Source organism: Culex quinquefasciatus, chromosome 3 (assembly GCF_015732765.1).
Source record: "Culex quinquefasciatus strain JHB chromosome 3, VPISU_Cqui_1.0_pri_paternal, whole genome shotgun sequence".
NCBI classification, from domain to species: domain Eukaryota; kingdom Metazoa; phylum Arthropoda; class Insecta; order Diptera; family Culicidae; genus Culex; species Culex quinquefasciatus.
Window position 1 is genome coordinate 131,444,475 of NC_051863.1, and position 19,742 is coordinate 131,464,216.

Sequence of the window (19,742 nt, forward strand, 5' to 3'; positions counted from 1 at the left end):
ATAATGTTATGTGTGTGATCATTCGATATGTTAAGTAAGGACTCGAACCATACTTGTTTGAAGAAAAGGGCGTAGATTTAAACAATGGACAGTAAAAGAAATATACTATGTAAAGAATCAATAGTAAAAGAAAGATAGTAATTTATGAAGAAGATAAAGAAATTAACAATAGTTAATAAATAGAGGTAACAAACATGCTTAGATTGTATTGAGGGCAATTTACAGGGAAGATGAGAAATTATTGAAATAGATAAATAAAGAAAAGGCACATGATAAACAAAACTGACATCGCTGCCAAATTAAGGGAAAGCAGACAGTTTGTTGCAGCAGCATCAATTAGTAAAATAGAGTGGAAAAGCGTTGAGAAATAAGCGAATCAAATAAGTAAAATCGAAATCAAATGGAGGATAGTAAACAAAAGCCGTTTAAGAAAATCAGTGAAACAAAATAAACAGATGATAGATGGTAGCTGGAAATGGAAAGGAGAGAGGAAACCCCGTTCTGCAACGTTCAGGTACATCCACAGCAGTTGACTCAACATACTGCGAATCTAAACAATACCGTCTACAATCACAAATTACTTCCCTTTCCCACATTGACGCGCCCCTTTCTTCTAGCCGTCTCGACTCTGACCCTCGCTGGTCAAAGGTTTACGATCCGTTTCCACAGGCCACCAGCTAGGTTACTCCTTGTCATCATGATGACTAAACCAAGCCAACGTGGAGGTAAGAAAATAGGACACTTGCAAGGAACCAGAGCTATACTGTCCTGATCAAGAAAGATCTAACAGGACTACGGACGTAGTCAGTGACGCTCCTTCCAGGATGTTCCTCGCCTGAGCGTCAACTGAAGAGATATCATCAGACTCATTCGCACTTGGCCTGCATTTACAACAAACTTCAAAATTTCAATGAAAATTCAAGTGCAACCAGCTGAAATCATATTAAAATACATTCTCCTGCGTTTAAAATCATGTTTAGCATGTTTGGGTTTATTAAAAAATCTTAAGATTTTTTGAAAATTTTCGATGCAAAATCTTTTTTTTCGATAATTTTTTTGTTTTTGTCCGATCTTAGATTTTTTGAAAACTAATGATTGCAAAACAACTGAACTAGTGTAAAATGCATTTTAAAACATTTTTTTCATTTAAATGTGAAGAATATGGCTTGTTATTTAATTTTTTATATTTTTTTATTTTTTTGCCCCCCCCCCCCCCCTTGACCTCGGGCAGGGCCGAGGGACAAAAACTTTTTTAAATATTTGCATCGGCCTTATAAAATTATAATATTATGAAAGCCGCCCAGTTAAAAAAAAACACCAAGTTACTGAACAAGTACTGTAGTAGTTTATGCAACAAGTTGCAAAATTATTATTTAAGCCGATTTGGATAAATTTACAAGTGCTGAAAAAAACGAGTTTAGCAACATTTTTTTTTTGCAATTCCGCAAAATAAATTGGAATAGGATATTTTTCAGGGAACTTTTTACACTAAAATTAATTAATATGTGATATAATGAATTTTTAAGCATTGCTAATTTTGGTGATGACAAGAAATTCATTCGAACTGAAAAAGAAAGTATTTTCAAAAAGGAATTGCAAAACAACAATTTTAACAGAAAATTTAAACCAACTTAATTGCATCCTATATAACACCAAACCACTGACGTCAGTGCTTTACACCTTCCCCTCCTCCTTAACATTGCAACACTCCCCACACTCAAACCCCTTCGGAACGGCCAGCTTCGTGCCGTAACCCGCCACCATGCCCACCTGAACCCGTTCCACAATCCTGCCGTACGCCCCATGCCAACCACATCCACCCCCAACCTGCTCCCCGATCGTCCTGTTCAACAACCGAAGCGCCTGCTGCAGCTCGTACAGCATCTTCCGCTCGATCAAATCGCACGCCCCCGCCGCAACCATGTCCACGTCCACCTGCTCCGGCACGTCACCGCTCTCGACCCAGGCCGTTAGCAGTTGGCGCCAGTTCGGCCGAAGCAGCACGTTGCCATCTTCGTCGTCCTCCTCGGCGACGATTTGTTTCACTGGACTCGCTTCCGGGGTCACCTGCAGGCGTTCCTCAAACTCCGGCTCGGTGCTCGTGATGACCATGGTGTCCTTCTGGAGTTCGATTTGGCGTTCAACCTCCTGGCGAAGTTCCGGCGGCAGGGCTTGGAGGAACTTGAAGTCGACGCAGATTTTGTTCGTTTTTTCCGGACTTTCCGGAGTTGGGGCCGGAGGTTTGCGACCGGAAGTGGACGGCTGCTGGGGAGGGGACACTTGCTCGGGTTTGACGGGTTGGTTGACTGGGGCAGCGGAATTCTTTTGAAGTTTAGCTTGAAACTTGTAATCTTTGATCACTTCGGCGCGGATGTCGTCCGGAAGGGCGGCCAGCACTTCCGGGTCGAGTCCCTCCGGGATTGGTTCTGGGTCTTTCGGATGGTCCGATTTGGAATCTTTAAGAAATTTTGTCATGTCGTTGGTCTGCTTGGACTTGTTCAGCGAGAGGTACTTTGGCGGACGACCTCGTCCTCGGCCAAACTTGGGCGGTTGAGTTTTGGATTTGGTTTCGGTTCGCTTTGGGGACACCTTCGGCGTTGACGGACTCGGGGCCGTTTTCGTCGGAGTAACTTCAAGCTTTCGAGGAGTCAGTTCCAACTTGACGGGGGAAGGTTCCTTCTTCGGGGCGATCGCGTTCTTAGCTTCAACTTTCTGGAACATGCTCTTCAGTGAATTTTTCGTCTCAACGTGGGACTTCTTCTCTTCAAATTTGGATATCTGAAGACCAATTCCACGGAGTTCGTGCGGCGGTGCCGCGATCTGTTTCATCAACCCCAGTACAGCTCGCTGAATGACCTCCAACTCACAGCTGTGCTCCTTCAACGGTTGCGACTTGGTAACAATATCGCACAGCCCATGGCCCATGTACTTGGCCGTCTCAACCGGAGCTTCCGGCGATCGCACAAGCAGCTTGACCGTAACCAGCTTCCCCCTCTGCTTGATCTCACACAAACGCTTAGTAATCTCCTCCGTCAGCTGCTTCATGAACCGCTCCACTTCCCCCTCCGTCTTAAACCGAATCCCGTAATTCACATCAACCGACACCGACTTGCGAACCTTGTCGTAAACCAACGGCCGGTCATCAACCCCCCGACAAGCCTGATAAATCATATCTCCAAACTTCTTCCCAAACTCACGCTGCAAAATCGCAACGGCCACGTTCTGCAAATCTCCACAAGTCCCAAACCCGAGCTGCTTCAGCCGGTAGCTCGTGCTCGGCCCAATCCCGGGCAGCTCCCCGATCGCAATGTCCCGCATGTACTCCTCAACCCCGTCCGGCGCCAGATAGTACTGCCCGTTTGGCTTGGCACGCTTGGTGGCCATTCGGGCTTGCAGCCGGTTGGCGCCAACTCCGGCCGAGCATGGACAACCGGTAACCTGCTTGATTTGGGCGCGCAAAAACGACACAAAGTCCATCACGTCCACGCCGGTGCTGGAGATAAGGTCAGTCAGGTCGACGAACATCTCGTCGCAGCTGACCGCTTCGATGTTGAGGGTGTATCTGTAATGGGAACATAATCGTGGTGGTTATTGCATTCGATCGGAATTTCTCGACTTACGTTCGAGATTTCTTGATCGAAATATTACGATTTAAATCTGAATAAAAAAAACATTTTTTTTTAATTTAAGAATTATTGAAAAATTTAAAATGAGTAAAACAAATTTAAAATTATCAAAAAATTCGAAGATTTTTTAAAAATTTAAAATAATTCAAAATAAGCATAAGCATAAGCATAGGTGCCCACCCGCAGTTTCAACTCTGTTATTGACCAGGACCTCCAGAAGTTACATCCACGAGCCGTGGAAGATGAGTGGGAGCTATCTTTCCTCGCTTCGCAACTTCTCAAAGACCCCTATCATGATGATCAATACCGGCGCCGGCCACGACCAGTGGTAGGTTCACGGGGAAGTGGATGGGAATGTTAGTCCGATACTTAAGGGATAGAAAATTTAAAATAATTCAAAATCATCCAGAACTCATATATTTTAAAAATTCAAAAATAAAAATAAATGCAATCAAATTTTATAAAATTTCAAAACGTTTTAAAAGTTATCCAAAATTAATAAAAATTACAAAAAAAAACTCCAAATTCCAAAAATTTTCTTTATAAAATAAGGTAGGTAAACAGCATCTAATTACATTGTGCCTCTAATGTTGTCATATCAGCACATTGACGTTAAATTACAGCTCATAAAAGGCGTGTGTGTTCGACTGAAATTGAGTGATTAATAGCTTAAGGGGAAGTTAGCAAGCAAGTTTCTATCAAAATAAGTTGTTCAAATTTTCACTATAGTGATAATCAGCAAATTGGATAGAGATAAGGAGCTATTACACTACGACAAACAAACACACAAATTCGCATTTTTTGACAGTTTGTCTGGTTTGTTTGTTTGGCTGGATTTGTTTGTACCTGGTCAGCCTGGATAAATTTTGCCTTGTTTGCGAGTTTAGCAAGCTGTCAAACACGAAAAAGTGCGAGTTTGTTTGCGGTAGTGTAATGGCTCCTTTAGGAGCGAGTGTTTCACCTGCCAAACATACGAGAATTTCCCCTAGTTTTCCTATATGAAATTTAAATTTCATTTTATTACACATTTTATTTTTAAATAATTTGTTGTTTGTTTTAATGTTTTTAATTTACGATTATATTATAAATTCTGTATTTTTTTTAGATTTTAAAAATATCTGAATCTCTTGGATTTTTTTTATTTTTTTTAATGTCTTGAGGTTTTTAAATATTTTAATTTATTAATTGTTTTCAGGTTTTCTTTGGTTTCTTCAAACTCAGTTTTTTTATTTATAAAGGTTTTAATTTTATTAAAGCTTTTATTTTTTTAATTTTTAAAAAGTTTTTACATTTATAAATATTTGGACTTTTTTTAAGTACTGATTTCTTTCACAAATTAAAAAACAATCAAAAATAATACCCAAAAAAATAAAATTTCTAAAATAAATTAAATTTACGATTATTTTATAAATTCTGTAATATTTTTTTTAGATTTTAAAAATATCTGAATCTTTTGGATTTTTTGATTTTTTTTATGTCTTGAGGTTTTTGAATATTTTGATTTTTTAATTGTTTTGAGGTTTTCTTCGATTTCTTCAAACTGAGTTTTTTTTTAATTTATAAAGGTTTAAATTTTATAAAAGCATTTTTTTTAATTTTTAAAAAGTTTTTACATTTATAAATATTTGGACTTTTTTTAAGCACTGATTTCTTTCACAAATAAAAAAAATCAAAAATACCCAAAAAAAATGAATTTCTGAGAAACCCAAAATTAGGAAAAAAAAACTTTTTCTGATGAAATTACAAAAACACTGCAAAAAAATCAGCTTCTTGTTTTAGTTAGTAACTAATTTTATATATTTTTTGAAATTTCTGTAATTTTTAAAATTAGTTTTATGTTCTTTTTGTAAGTTCGCTTTCTTTAAACTCTGTTTTTTTTTATTTTTACTTTTTTTAAGAGGTTTTTACATTTTTTTAATATTTGGACTTTTTGATTGTCCCGCCCGTGTGGATCAATCGGACCGCGCTCTGGACTCAGATCCAGAGGTCGCCGGTTCGAATCCCGCGGCGGGCGCTCTAAAATTCTTTGTGTAAATATGGGTATTCGGCGCCGTCGCTCTGTGCCATACTTTCATACACTTAGGAGCCCAGGGCGGCGAAGTCCTTGTAGATAAAAAGGAAGACACTAGTGTTTGGTACTAGCAATGGTGGCCGACAGCTATAAAGTCAACTTCGTTTTTTACTTTCTGATAGTACTAATTTTTTCACAAATTTAAAAAAAAATCTAAAAATCCCAAAAACATTTAAATTTCTGAAAAACCAAAAACTTTTACTGATGAAATTACAGAACCACTGCATAAAATAAAATTTTAGCATCTTTTTTTAGTTATCGATTTTTTATATATTTTTTAATTTCTGTAGTTTTTAAAATTATTTTTATGATGTTTTTGTAAGTTCGGTTTATTGTACCTCAGTTTTTTGGAAGGCTTTATTTTTTTGTTTTTAAATCTTTAATTTTTTTAATTTTTAAAAAGTTTTCACATTTTTTAATATTTGAACATTTCAAAAGTAATGAATTTTTTCACAAATTAAAAAAAACTAAGATTTCCAAAAAACATTTAAATTTCTGAAAACCTAAAATTTTGAAAAAAAATATAAAAAAAGTTATTTTACTGATGAAATTACAATCGGCATCTATTTTTTATATTTTTTTTATTTCTGTAATATTTAAAAATATTTCTTGCTTTTTAAAAAGTTGAATCTTTTTTTTCATGTGTTTTGTTTTAGATTTTGTAATCAAAAAATATTTAAATTTTGAGAGATTATTTTTCATGCTTTTTTTTTAAAGATGGTTTGATTGAAAAATCAATAGATTTAAAAACATGTTTTGAGACTTTTATTGTTTTTTAGGTTTATTTTTTTAGTTTTTCGCAAATTTTAAAAAATTTAAAAGATTTAATTCAAATGCGAATTTGAAATGTTTGAAGAGTTTTTTTAAACAATGGTTTTTTGTTTACCTTTGATTTCATTTCATTTTTTCAAAGGAAATTTTAAAGTATTTGCCATTTTGATTATTTTTTTTACTAATGGCCACGTTTTATAGCAAAAAAAAGTATGAACATTTGTATCCAGGAAGGAGGGGGACGTGGTTTATGGATAGCCCCTAACTTCAGATAACACTGACCAACCAAAAATGACTGCGCAAAAACGCGTGCACTTTGAATTTTTCAAAACTATTTAGACAGGGCCGAATGGTTTTTTCTCCAAAGTTTGTATGAAGAATTAGGGCGGTTCGTCGCTCTTACATACAACTAAAAATTGCATGCAAAATATGGGAGTAGCGAACAGCACTAATTCTTCATACACACTTTGGAGAAAAACAATTCGGCCATGTCTAAATATTTTTTGAAAAATTCAAAGTACACGCGTTTCCGGAGTCCCAAAGTTCATGCTTCCCCTTGAGTTAAATGGATAAATGTACGACTCGTGCTGAAAAAATCCTCTTTTTGCATCTTGTTGCATAAACTACTATTCTTGATTTTTTTTACATTTAAAAAAAAATAAAAATTGCTAAAGGCTTTGAGATTTTCAAAATTTTAATTATTTCAATCCCTGTTGTTTTCAGTTTTTGAATTTTTTGAAATAAAATATATAATATTTATAAGCTCTACAACTCACTTGGCCACCGTATTGTACAGCGCAAACGCCACCTCCTTGTACCCCTCGAAGTCGTACGCGATGGTCTTCAGCTCCGGGCACAGCTTCAGCGCCGACCCGACAAACATCCCGTTCTTGACGCCCTTCTGGCGCGCCTCGTAACTGCACGAGGCAATCTCCGACATCGAGTTGTTGTCCGTCACGTTCAGCAGCCGCGACTCGTACGGAATGTCCGGCGTCTTGTAGCGCTCCTCGAGCCGCTTCTGGTACAGCTCGATTTCCTTCGCCCGGTCCTGGCCCGGTCGCGTCTGCATCGTGCCCGCTTCGGAACCTTTCGAGTGCGTCACGGCCACTGGTTGACCGCGCAGTTCGGGATGGCTGCGCAGCCCAACCGACACGAAGAAGCAGTCCATGTCGATGTGCATGATGAGGGGGCCGGCTGCGGCGGGGGTCGCTTCGAACTCGTCCGCCTTGGTGGTGGGGATTTCTTGGGCGAGGGTGTCCCGCGCGGGGAACTTGCCGTCGTGGGCTTCGCGGAGTTCGCTCACGTGCTGCTTGAAGCCGGATCCAAGGGTTGCGATGTGGTGTAGCCGGGAGTGGGCGAAGAATTCTGAAAGAAAGTTTGGATCCGTTGCGACGAGGGCGGCTCGAGAGTCGGATTTTTTGGGTTCTGCTTCCGGTTCGAGTTTTACTGGTTCGGGAGGTTGCTCGGGGGCATCGCTCTCGAACACTTCCGGCGAGCCGGCCAAAATCTGCGCCTCCATGTTAGCGGTGCTGTCCAGATCGCAGGCTGGTTCGCTTTGCTGTTCTGCCTTCGTTTCACCGGCCTTCATCTGTTCGTTTAGTACGTGCAGTTTGCTCATCAAGTTCATGAACTCGTCCCGATTGATGTCGTCCTTTCCTTCAGCTTTATGTACCGGCTTCCTCAAGTCTTCCTGCTTGTCCAGCCGCCCAAAAGCCAGCTTGGGCTGCGAAGCTTTCGAACTGTTTGAATACAGCAGGTACGGTTTGTAATCTACGATCAAGTTCTGAGCGATGCAATCGACGACCCACTGCGGACGGAGGATGATGTCCGAGGTGATCGCTTTGACCTTCACGTCCGGCAGAATCGACGCTATCACGTAGGTCGTCGTGGGGCGCTTGTAGTGATGGAACGTGCCACCGTGCTGCATCATGAGCCGTTTCAACTCTTCGGCCGAAGGATTCGTGTAACCGTTGACGAAGATCGAGATTCCGTCGAAAAGGTTGGACAGTTTCAACTCGACGTTGGCGGCGTTGTGACGGAACTGATCCTCCAGTTTGGAGATTTTCGCATCCATGTAGTCACCCTGTCGGTTAGAAATTCGATTAGTACAAAGTTACCACCATGCACGGTCACATTTGGCGCCATAAAAAGTGTGGTAGCAAAACTAACAAATTTTCAAGCCGAACTTAAACTCACCCATCCTTCAAAGCCAGTTTCACTGGCAAACTTCTCCTTCCGCTTCATGGTCTCAGATTAACTTGCACCGAAAATGACCCAGAAACGTAATATTTTCAAATTTCTTATCGGAGCAGATCACAACCCGCCGGCGGCGCCACAAAACAAACCAAAACAGTACGAACTTTACCACGTGGGTTTGCCGGCAACAACGCGAAACTTCAAAATTTCAAGTTGCTTATTTGGTTCAGTGTTCGTGGCCCAGGTCAAATTGACAAACATAAAAAGTTTTTTCTTCGAGTGATGGCGTGCACAAGTGAAGGTTGCTGAAATTTAAAATCGAAAAATCAGGTGCAAAAAGTGTTTGGATTAGGTTTATCTTTTGTGGAATAGTTAGTTGAGCATTAGTGGAATAGTTTAAGCGCAAAGGTTTGCCACTGGGAGGGAAATTTTGGGTGGAAAAGTCATTGCAAGTTTCGTTTTTATGGGTCTCCTTGCTAATGAGGTGCTAGGGTGGGTCGAAAAGAGAAAAGAGGATAAAGGGAAGGGTGGTGGTGGGAGAACAGGTTGCCAGTTTTAGTGTTTCTAAACAATATTTTTCTATTTTTGTTTGATGCAATTTGCTGGTGTTTTTTTTTTAAATTTACTAGTATGGAACTAGTAGTGGAACAAACTTCGAAACGAGACACGTTTAGGTTACCGGAATAACACCACGGGAGATACACACACCCTGAACCTGTTGTACTTCGACCTCGGCACCGTCAAAATCCAATCCCAGTGGCGGAATAAGCCGTTAGAGGGTTTATGGGTAACCTGGTTGTTTTACTCCAAGAACACAAAAACACAAAAGGCGAACTTGGGGGAAACGCGCGACAAGTGTGCGAACTGTGAAGGTAACCATACCGGTAATTACCGCGGATGCGTGGCGTGCAAGTCCTTCCGCAAGGAGCAGGAAAAGCGGAAGGAGATAGCAGCAATGTCCTTACCCTCCTAAGCCGGGCAGCGTACGATGCCATGCAGCCCGAGCAGAAATCGCCGGTAAAGATCTCTTTGCTCTGCTTGACGCGGGTTCGGACCTGCCCTAAAAAGTCGGAGCAATATCTGATCCTCGGGATGCCGATGTTTGACAAATCTACAAGGTTTAAAATACTAAATTTTAAACATGGTTAATTTTTGGACGATATGAAGAATTTATGCTTGCTAATGCACTACTGTCCTGAATTTTCGGGAAAATTTTGACAGAAAATTTCGGAATTCTAGTGCATACAATTTTACAAAAAAAAAAACTGCACAATGCAGTTGAACGTTTTAATTTTGATTGTTCTTAACTTGTTCTTAACTGATAAAAGTTAAACTGTGCTGAAATTGTGTAGCGGCCTAGTAAATATGAAAAGAAAACATGTACCATTTGAGCTCTTGATGTTTAACACCCAAAATGAATGAGACGAACGGACTAGAGCGTATTTGTTGGCTATTTTTTAGTCTTGTTTTAGGCTTGTTTGAAACTCATCCCCGTGTTTTCTTTTTTTTTACCGACTTCGAGAAAAATCTATACCTTTGTATCGGGGTGATCACTCTGTAGCTTCTACCCAAGGATTGTACCTCTGACCGTCCGATTGTAAGGAGATTTCTGTGTCAATTAGACCCCGATTAGGATTGCCAGAGCGGGCAATGACACGAGTGGCACGATCATGAACAGGTCCTACCAGCTGCTTGCTTTTGCCGATGACATTGACATTGTAGCAAGCAACTTGGAGACGGTGAAAGTTATCTACACCCAACTGGAGGTATAAGCAAGGCGTGTAGGACTTGGCATGAACACGACGAAGGCGAAGTACATGAGAGGAAGGGGTCCGAAGGACGTCGGCCCTCAAGTCTCACCCCTCTAACTGAGGATGTTGATGAGTTGGAGGAGGTGAGCGAGTTCGTGTACTTGGGATTGCTGGTAACCGCTGACAACGACACCAGCAAAGAGATCCGGACTCGTTTTTTTGCTGGGAATCGTGCCTACTTCGGATTACGGAAAACCCTCACTTCGGATCGAGTGCAACGCCGCACAAAGCAGACGAAGTACAAAACACTCCATGGCCACGAGACCTGGACGATGCGGCAAGAGGACGAACGTGCCCTTGGAGTTTTCGAACGGAAGGTGCTACGAACGATCTACGGTGGAGTGCAGGTGTCTGACGGAGTGTGGCGACGACGCATGGACCACGAACTGCGTTTCTTGAAGAACCGACCGTCGCCACTCAGGCGAAGATCGGGAGGCTCAGATGGGCCGGCCATGTCGCCCGAATGGACGAGAGCTAGCCTGTTAGAACCAGCTGGTGGAACAGGCAGAAGAGCAGGGAAACCGCGCGCATGGTGGGGAGATCAAGTGGATGGTGATATCCGGAAGATCTGTATCCTGGGAAATTGTAGAGTAGCAGCACAAGATCGAGAAAGATGTAAGTGTCTTCTTGCTACAGCACGCGTACCTGGTGCGCTATGCTGATTGGTATGGTATGTATTAAGTTTGCCAGAAGAACAAGTTCAGTATAACCTTGGAGATCACTGCTTTAACCGGAATCCCAAATCGACCACGTTTTAATAGATGGTAGACACTTCTTCGACATCATCGACGTCAGAACATATCACGGTGCAAACATTGACTCAAACCGTTTAACGATGAAACCAGCTTTTCTGGAACAAAGTGTATCGCCAAAAAAAGTTGTAATTTGAGGACGTGGAGCCGCTGCATCGCTCAAACGGAACACGCAAGATTTACAAGAAACTCAACAATTCCTGCAAAAGCTTTGTGCCGAGTGAGTGATCTTGACGGAAGATTGGATGTGATTGGCAGGTTGATAGTCTGAAAAGCTACTCTAGGAGTGAAAAGAGCGAGTAATTTAGAAGAAATGTGTGTGCCACAAATCCTAAAAATTGATCGTCCATAATTTTTTGCAGATTTTTCCAATGATTTTTTTCTCGAGAAATGTTCGGATTAGTAATAATGGCAAAAAATAGAGCAAGTACCACTTTTCTAGGGTTTCCTTCATTGGTAATGTTTTACAAACAAAAGTAAAGTAAAGTAGGTAGAGTTATATTTGCAATCTAAAAAAACAGGACACGATGTACTCGTCGAAAACTTCAATAAATAGTAATTTTCTTTCTAGTGGCAAACCTACCATGTTACTGTGCATGTAAAGCTTACGTAGTATTTTAAATTATTTAACTCCTTGCTGTTAATTTAATATCTCAATAGCTGAAAGTAAACTTTATTCCCGTGCAGAACCAACAACTTGACAACACTGGAAGCATCTAGTGGCTGGTGTTACACGCATACAGTTACACCGCACCGTAGTGACTACCGCGAGTGCAGTCAGCGTATCGTAACGTGAGTGTGTGTGAATGTATGCGTACGCTACAAACCCGGGTAGTGTGTTAGTTTGTGTACGAGACTAAACACGGGGAACGGCCGCCGCCGCTGCCGCGGCAGACCAAGAGAAAAGCTCGAAGGAGAAAGAGTTTAGAGACGTACAGACAGCGCTACACAGCAGTGGCTACAAAGATGGCCGATCTGGACGCAGTGAATCTCGGTTTGGACGAAACCGAGCGAGACATCGCCGAGGAGCTGGAAAATAGCTACGATACGCGTAGCGAGGCTTCCGGGGTAAGTTCCGACAGTACAACCACGAATCCCAGCATCAGCGAGGTCAGTTCCGACTCGTCGGACGATGACGACGACGAGGACGATGAGGAGAATACCGAGCGAAGAAATTCTGCCAATAAGAAGCAGCAGCAGCAGAAGAAGAAGGGCAAGAAAAAGGAGGAGAAAGGAGAGTCGAAGAAAGATGGGGAGAAAGATGGTGGAGCTTCCACGGCGAATAACAGTACCAAGAAGGAGCGGAAATCTCGTAGCCGGAGCCCACAGTCTTCGGCGGCGGCAGCAGGTGCCGCTACGGAGAAGAAAAGTGGCCGCACCAAGAACAGCTCCGCCAAGAACTCGGTCAAGTCGTACGACTACATTACCAAGATCAATTATCTCTTCCGGGAGACGAGATTCTTTCTGATTAAATCGAATAACACTGAGAATGTGACAATTTCCAAGACAAAGGGCGTGTGGTCAACGCTGCCGCCGAACGAGGCCAACTTGAACCAAGCATTCCGGGAGAGCCGTAATGTGATTCTGGTGTTTTCGGTCAAGGAGAGCGGCAAGTTTGCCGGGTTCGCACGGATGGCTGCAGAGGCACGCAGAGATCTCCCCGCCGTAGAGTGGGTTCTTCCGCCGGGAATGTCGGCCAAAGCTCTGGGCGGTGTCATCAAGATTGATTGGGTGTGCAAGAAAGAGTTGCCGTTTACCAGCACCACCCATCTGTACAACCCATGGAATGAGAATAAACCGGTCAAGATTGGTCGTGATGGTCAAGAAATTGAGCCGAAGGTCGCAGAAGAACTCTGTCGACTGTTTCCGGAAGACACAGCCGTTGAAATGACTCCGATTCTCAAAAAGTCCAAGGAAGCTTCGAAGCAGATGAAGGAGAAAGCTGCCTCCAAGACGTTCAGGCGCCCTCCAAACTTTTCCCGTCCGACCAGTTCCTTCAGGGGTGGCCGTGGTGGCCCTGGAGGCGGTGGTGGTGGTGGTGGTTTTGGACCCATTCGAGGTGGTCGTAGGAAGGTGTTCCAGGGTAAGGGACGCCCGTCGATGTTTCCACCGTATCGCAAAGACAATCGCCGAGGACACGGCCCAAGAATGCCTCCGGGTATGGATAGGGCTGCGGCGGCAGCTGGAGCGGCTGGGTTCCACGGATGGGAACGTTACAGTAGCACCGCCGCTGCAGAGGCTTACGTTGCCGACTACATGCGTACGATGCAGCACCAGCTTCCTCCGATGCCGTACGCGCCACCACCCGGTTTCCCAGGAATGCCGATGCCCTACGAAGGGTTGCCGCCGCCACCGCGCTACTACGAAGGCCTGCCCATGCCGGAGTATCCGCTTCCACCGGGAGCCATCCCGGGCAGCGTTACCGGAACCACGAGCGTTCCACCTCCGCGCGGTGGTCCGTACGACAAGTACGATGAGTTCATGTGGAAACCACCGCCAGGTCCGCCCGGCACGACACCGCTTCCCACGTCAGCCGGCGCGGCAGGCCTTCCGTCGATGAAGGGACCGCCACCTCCGTTACCGAACTACCACGTTCCCCCGCCCTCGGCTCCTATGTCCGCCGGTGGCCCTTCGCATGGGGGGCGCAAAAACGACCGAGGTGACAAGATGGACCGGAACCACCGGAACGATCGCCGCGGCAGAGGCTACAACAACCGGGACCGGCGATGATTCGAAGGTTAGTGTGTTAAATATGGAAGTCTAATAAATGAAACACTTCTTTTTTGTATTGGGCAGTGCATCAACTCCGGAATATTTCAGGTTGTTAGACTTAATAACCTGTGACGTGACTTAGCTAATAACGTAGCCAGAAATGTTATGTTAGGATCATTCTCAATAAAGCCTTCAACCTGATCAGTCGTCCTTAAAGTGACTGTCATAGTCACAGGTTATTAAGCTGTGACTCAATAACCTATGACATGATTAAACTTAACCAAATTTGTTATTTAAGGATCATTTGGAAATAAAGATAAAGCTTAGAGTTTATAACCTATGACTTGGTTTAGCTAAGGACTTAGACCGACATGTTATGTTAGGACTATTCTCAAAGTGTACAACCCAAACAGCCTTCTTTGAAAGGAAATGTTGTTTGATATAGCTGTGACTTTATAACCTATGATATGATTGAACTATAACCGAGCCAGAAATGTTATGTTAGGATCATTCTCAACAAAGCCTTCAACCTGATCAGACTGTCATAGTTATAGTTTATTAAGCTGCGACTACCTTTGAAATGATTAAGCTTATCAGATATGTAATTTTAGAATAATTTTCAAAAAAGCCTTCAATCTAATCAGTCGTCTTGAAAGAAAACGTTGTTCGACAAACTGAGAGTTAATAACCTATGACGTTGCTTAGCTAATAACCTTGAAAGATATGTTATGTTAAGATCATTCTGGATAATTAATTCAACCTGAACAGTCGGATTTTAAGCAAAGTTTACGTGTCATAGGTTATTCAGCTTTGACTTAATAACTTACTTTATGTTAGCAATCCAGACTTGATGCACTACCCGATACGTCACTCTTCTAAAGAAGACTCAGTCCAAACAGTCTTCATAGTTCCTTTATTAATGCACCTCTCCTTTGTTTCAACTCCCGAAAACCGCCAGATTCATCGCCTTCGCATCGAATTCCTGCTGACAGGCTCCGCAGCCACCGCTGAACATACGGTACCAAAGACCTGTCCTACTAGCTGTGTGACCACCACGCAACAAAAACCAGACCGTACCACACACGCATACATCGTTGCAGTTGTCGCATGAGTCCTACCGGATATCCGGTGGCTTACCGGCGACATCATCATCATCTTCAACAACAACAACAACAACCGACCCCCAGCGCAGTCCGTCAGGAGGCCAATGAAACAAGTGATCTCTCGCGGCTCGTGTTCCCGTTAGTTTCGAAACTATGAAGAAGAATAAGAAGAAGACAGTGATTTGTGGTTGTGTTTGCATTTGTGTTACTACGGCCAAATCGAAGAGTGGGAAAAGGCCGCGTAAATCTCTCTCGCTGAATGCAAACACGCCAAATGCTCGACTCGGTTCCTCTTAAAGAACTAGGCTTTTTTGGTCAGTGTGTGACGCATTTCTCAAGTGATTTTTGCAGTAATGATGGATTTTGTGCAAACGAGAGGAAGAGAAAATCATAGTTTGGGAAGAACTTTTCTAGCAGATTGGTGGTGATGATAAAATCTGTTCTAAAAAAGCGTTAAAAGTATTCTCACATATTAAGTTGATTACACCTAAATAAATATATATTTGTGATTGTCTGTCGGTCCGTAGCAGAAGATCAGCAAGGACTTAGTGCAAAAAGTTACGACGCTGAATAGAAGAAAAAAAAATGTTTACAGACTCTGCTGGAAGAGAGCGAAGAAAATTTAAAGCAAGAAAAAAAGTGTAACTGTGTTTAGAAAGTTAAATACGCAAGCAAACAAATCTTCGATTATTGCTATTGCTAGTATGCTACTAAAATATTTACCTACCCTATATAAAGATGAACAGTATAGTACACAACTACTATATATCGACAGGCGAAGCAAACAAAAAAACGCAAAATGAAATTTAAATTATGAACTTTTACTGGTAATCAAATAAAGGTTAAGAAACAACCAATTCGAGTGAGATGAACTTTTTCCCAAACTAGTGTGAATAATACCAAAGAATGTTTGCGCCAACCTGACGGTGGTGGCGCCCGTGGTGCTACCTTCTTTCCCTATGGACGTTCCGACAACTGCATCTATTCCACTGCCTGGGGACTACTCGCCGCCGAGTTCTGGTGGTTTCTAAGAGCGCGAAGAGCAAATGTGATACAAAGTGTGTGGTGAAATTTTGAATGGACTGCCCCCTCGGCACCAGAATGGGACTCATTCCTTTCCTTCCCACCATCATCAAGCCGGCAAAGTGAGAGGTGACCAAACCGGCCCCGAAAAAGAGACTGCATTTTAAACCTTGCTTGCCTCCTGAAAAAAAAAAATAAACTGCAAGCAAGAGTTGCCCCTCTGGATTCCATGAATCCGAATCTGCTTACTTCCACAAATCATAAAACGGGTGCTTTTTGAAAGCGCCACAGTGTGATTGGACTGGAAAATTTCAACGACGCGCATACTTAATCTCCCCCTCGCTAGGAGATCAAGTGACGTGACGTGATACGCCAGACAGAGAGAGTGTGTACGAGAGTGGGAGACCGATCCGTGCTATCCAGAACCGACACAAGGAGAAGGGGTTGATGACAACAGTTCCGGTTCCGCGTCTCGTACGAAGACTGCATAAGATTAAAGATACTATTTATTATGTTATTTAAAGATGAGATAGTGGTTCCTTGCAACTATTTTTGTAATACAGATATTGCCCGTTTGTATTTATAGTTTTGAGCGTCTCTTGTTGTTGTACCGTTCATGTTGTAGGTGTAAGCTTCAGAAAGATGGAACAAGGAATTGAACCGGGCAACGAAACAGAATATCTAAAAAGTATCATATCCGAAATGTGCACCATTCCCTTTTTGTATATCAAGAGCGTGACCCTTGTCCCTTAGGAAACTTGATCTCACACTATAGTCTATCGATATATCAAAATGTTTTGTTTAGACTCGTTTAATAGATTTTAACGTCCGTGCTAGGGATACGTAATAATATTTTACAACTCTTGCGTTTTTTAAGACAATAGCTTAAAGAACCTTCTCAAAAAAAAAAAAAAAACTCTGGTACTAAATTTTTTCTCGCAAAACCGATATTTTCTCTTATATGCCTTAAAACGTTATATATGAGTTATTGCAGCTCGATCGTGCTAAGCGTTTTCCTATCTAGTTAGCATAAGAGAGCACAGAGGCATCGATTTGCTGATCAAGCTCAAATTTGGTGGGACTGTTGATGCCATCAAAAAAAGCAAGAATCTCAATTTTCGTCCATATCGGACCATCCCCTTCTTTTGACACCATCCCAAAGTTTCGCCTTTTCGCAAAAAAAATGTTAAAAATACATATTTTCAAACTGCGATACCTCTGAAAGTTACGTCTTTCAATTACGAAAATTTTAGTACCCAAAAAAGTATAGGATAACGCTAAAATTTTAAAGTTATCGCAGTTTTAGTGAAAAAGTTGTTTTTTCCGTTTTCGTAATTTTTTAGTTTTGCTGTATTTATCTCTAATCTAGTCTCTAATATTCAAAATTCAATTTCTCGTGAACTGAAAACAAAATTTAGAACCCAATCAGAAAACCTGTGTAGAATATTCTTAGGAACATGATGGTGATGCCAAAAGTTTACTTAAAACATGCAAATCAATGAAAACGATTTTTAGTTGGAAAATGGACCACACCAGCCAGCCGATTCTATGTTCAATTGGGTCCTAAAAGCATGCTTAGATAGCTGATGTTATTGTTCACAACAAAAAAGCTTTTTTTTCTGGGTAAAATTACCCTTTGTACGACCACAAAGAGTTTAAAATTGATTTTTTAAATCAATTATGAAACACAAGCCTTACCCGACAAACTTCGTTCTGCCTTTTTTCGTTTGTTGACGTTTCAAACTTTTTTGCTTATTCAGCCTCCTGTGATCAAAATTTGATTCTACGTAACATTTCCCATACAATCTGCAAATTGTCCGGAATCGATTCCAGAGTGGCCAATGTTGTAACTTTTTGGCGTAAGAACCTTCCTTGGGCTTATACGAACCCAATGTAACAAAGAGTACCTCGATCCGACGCTCCGTATTAAACTGATTCGCGTTCGAACAAAACCGTCGAAATTTTTTTACCGTTGTACATAAAAATTTAAAAAATTTAAATTGGTGATAATATTGTTCACAACGATAATGCTTTTATTTATGCACAACGGTAAAAAATACGATTTAAAACCATTTCTGATAACTTTTTTTTTATTTTAATGCAAAAAAAAAAAAAATGGCAAGACAATTTTTTTTCGATGGATTAACTATGGTCCCCTTGGAACAAGCTGTCAAGTAGGACATTTTCTGTTAAGAAGGTTAAGAGGGTCCGCGAAGTAATTTTTTTTTTAAATGAATTGAAAATCCATTTTAAGTCCTTTGCGGTTGTACAAAGGGTAATTTTACTCAGAAAAATAAGCTTTACAATAATATCAGCAATTCAAGCTTGATTTTAGGACCCAATTTTCGGATTTCGTTTACGGGGATATCGGAATACTGCCGTTAGACGACCAATCAGAACCATTTGATCATAAAATTGACCAACAAATGTTAGGCTTTGACCCTTAAGCCAAAATCGGATGACATAAATATTCACCGATTCCATAGATCGATGTCGTTAGGACAATTTTTAGGGTTATTTCATTAAAAGAAACTACTAATACGATTTCTTTGATTTTTGAACACTTTTAGTTATTAGACTGTTCCTGAACATGGCCCCTTAGTTCAGTGTTTAGTACAAAAATATACTAAACCGTTGCTTGAAAGTTTGATCCATCAAAGCTTGGTATTTTTTAAAAGTCGGCCCCAGTATAACAGATATGTTTGATTTTGCTAGGGCCGATTTTTAGAAAAAAAAAATACAAACCTAGAAGGCTGTACTGAGCTCCACAGTGCTCAAATGTTTTATATCTCAAAACTTGCGCAAGTTTCAAGCCTACACACCAGTTATTAACCTAAAAATTTAGTGGCCAAAGTGCCTAAAAAACTGTCATTTTTGGGTTAAATCCATTTTAAATTCAAATGCAAAGCGCCAGCTCCTGTTAGGTCCAATCAAGCTCATATTTCGGATTTGGGCTCAGTATGCCCACCGAAACAAGCCTCTGAATGCCCGTTAAATTTTTTTTTTCGTCCTATCCTATTTTTGTTTCATCCTACTGGGAAAATTTGCTGTTCGGCAGAATTTTACCGTAACATTGCAGAAACGTCGGGACTGGCTAGATTTACGAACGAATCGACGCCCCAGGCCGACATGCTTGACGATACAGGTCGACAAACTTGCATGCGATAACTTGAAAAACAAGCCGACATCTTTCAATGATGGTGCTTGAATGCAAGTTTTGATGGAAGTTACCAAGATGATAGAATAGAAGGTAGGTGTGCAATTTTAAGAGGTATTTTTTGTATCATTTACTGTTTCAGTTATAATTTGCAATTCTCTTCTCGAAATCAAACTACTTAAAAGATGTACCTAAGCAGGTAAGTGTCAGTAGTAAAAAGTCAGCCATTACAAAAATCATATCTGTGACTGTGACAGCTTTTTGTTTGCATAAGCACACTGTGACGCGTGTTTATTCATTTTTGAATTAGATCATGGTTTTGGCACTCGGCCTATCTCAATCACGAAATATTCTAGCGGAGCTGGTTCTACCAGAATCCTGCTGGAATTTGGGAATATTTCTGCTAGAATGCTGTTAGAATATCCAGCTCTGTTGGAACTCTGCTAAAATCTTGTAGAACGCCGTGACTATGATGGGAGAAAGCTTAGGCCAGTTAGTTAAATTTGAATTCTGAAACGGA

At 41.4% G+C, this 19,742-nt stretch overlaps 2 protein-coding genes across 2 annotated transcripts; one reads left to right on the forward strand and one right to left on the reverse strand.

Annotated features, from left to right (window-relative positions):
- Positions 1-1,634: 1,634 nt before the first annotated feature.
- LOC6039556 (DNA repair protein REV1) lies at positions 1,635-8,802 on the reverse strand. Its single transcript, XM_038264527.1, has 3 exons — positions 8,665-8,802; positions 7,245-8,551; positions 1,635-3,562 (listed from the first exon to the last, which is right to left on the reverse strand). The coding sequence occupies exons 1-3, from the start codon at positions 8,710-8,712 to the stop codon at positions 1,675-1,677; spliced, it is 3,243 nt and encodes a 1,080-aa protein (XP_038120455.1). The 5' UTR covers positions 8,713-8,802; the 3' UTR covers positions 1,635-1,674.
- A 173-nt stretch (positions 8,803-8,975) lies between these two features.
- LOC6039557 (YTH domain-containing protein 1) lies at positions 8,976-16,650 on the forward strand. The gene is made up of 3 exons (XM_038262958.1): positions 8,976-8,994; positions 11,915-13,964; positions 14,898-16,650. The coding sequence occupies exon 2, from the start codon at positions 12,194-12,196 to the stop codon at positions 13,955-13,957; it is 1,764 nt and encodes a 587-aa protein (XP_038118886.1). The 5' UTR covers positions 8,976-8,994; positions 11,915-12,193; the 3' UTR covers positions 13,958-13,964; positions 14,898-16,650.
- Positions 16,651-19,742: the final 3,092 nt, after the last annotated feature.

What these genes read in the sequence shown, in the direction of transcription:
- LOC6039556 (XM_038264527.1), bottom strand. Translation starts at nt 8,712, where the DNA reads ATGAAGCGGAAGGAGAAGTTTGCCAGTGAAACTGGCTTTGAAGGATGG. An exon ending in AAACTGGCTTTGAAGGATGG is followed by an intron (nt 8,552 to 8,664) that starts GTGAGTTTAAGT and finishes TCTAACCGACAG; the next exon opens with GGTGACTACATGGATGCGAA. An exon ending in CTGTACAATACGGTGGCCAA is followed by an intron (nt 3,563 to 7,244) that starts GTGAGTTGTAGA and finishes TTCCCATTACAG; the next exon opens with ATACACCCTCAACATCGAAG.
- LOC6039557 (XM_038262958.1), top strand. Translation starts at nt 12,194, where the DNA reads ATGGCCGATCTGGACGCAGTGAATCTCGGTTTGGACGAAACCGAGCGA.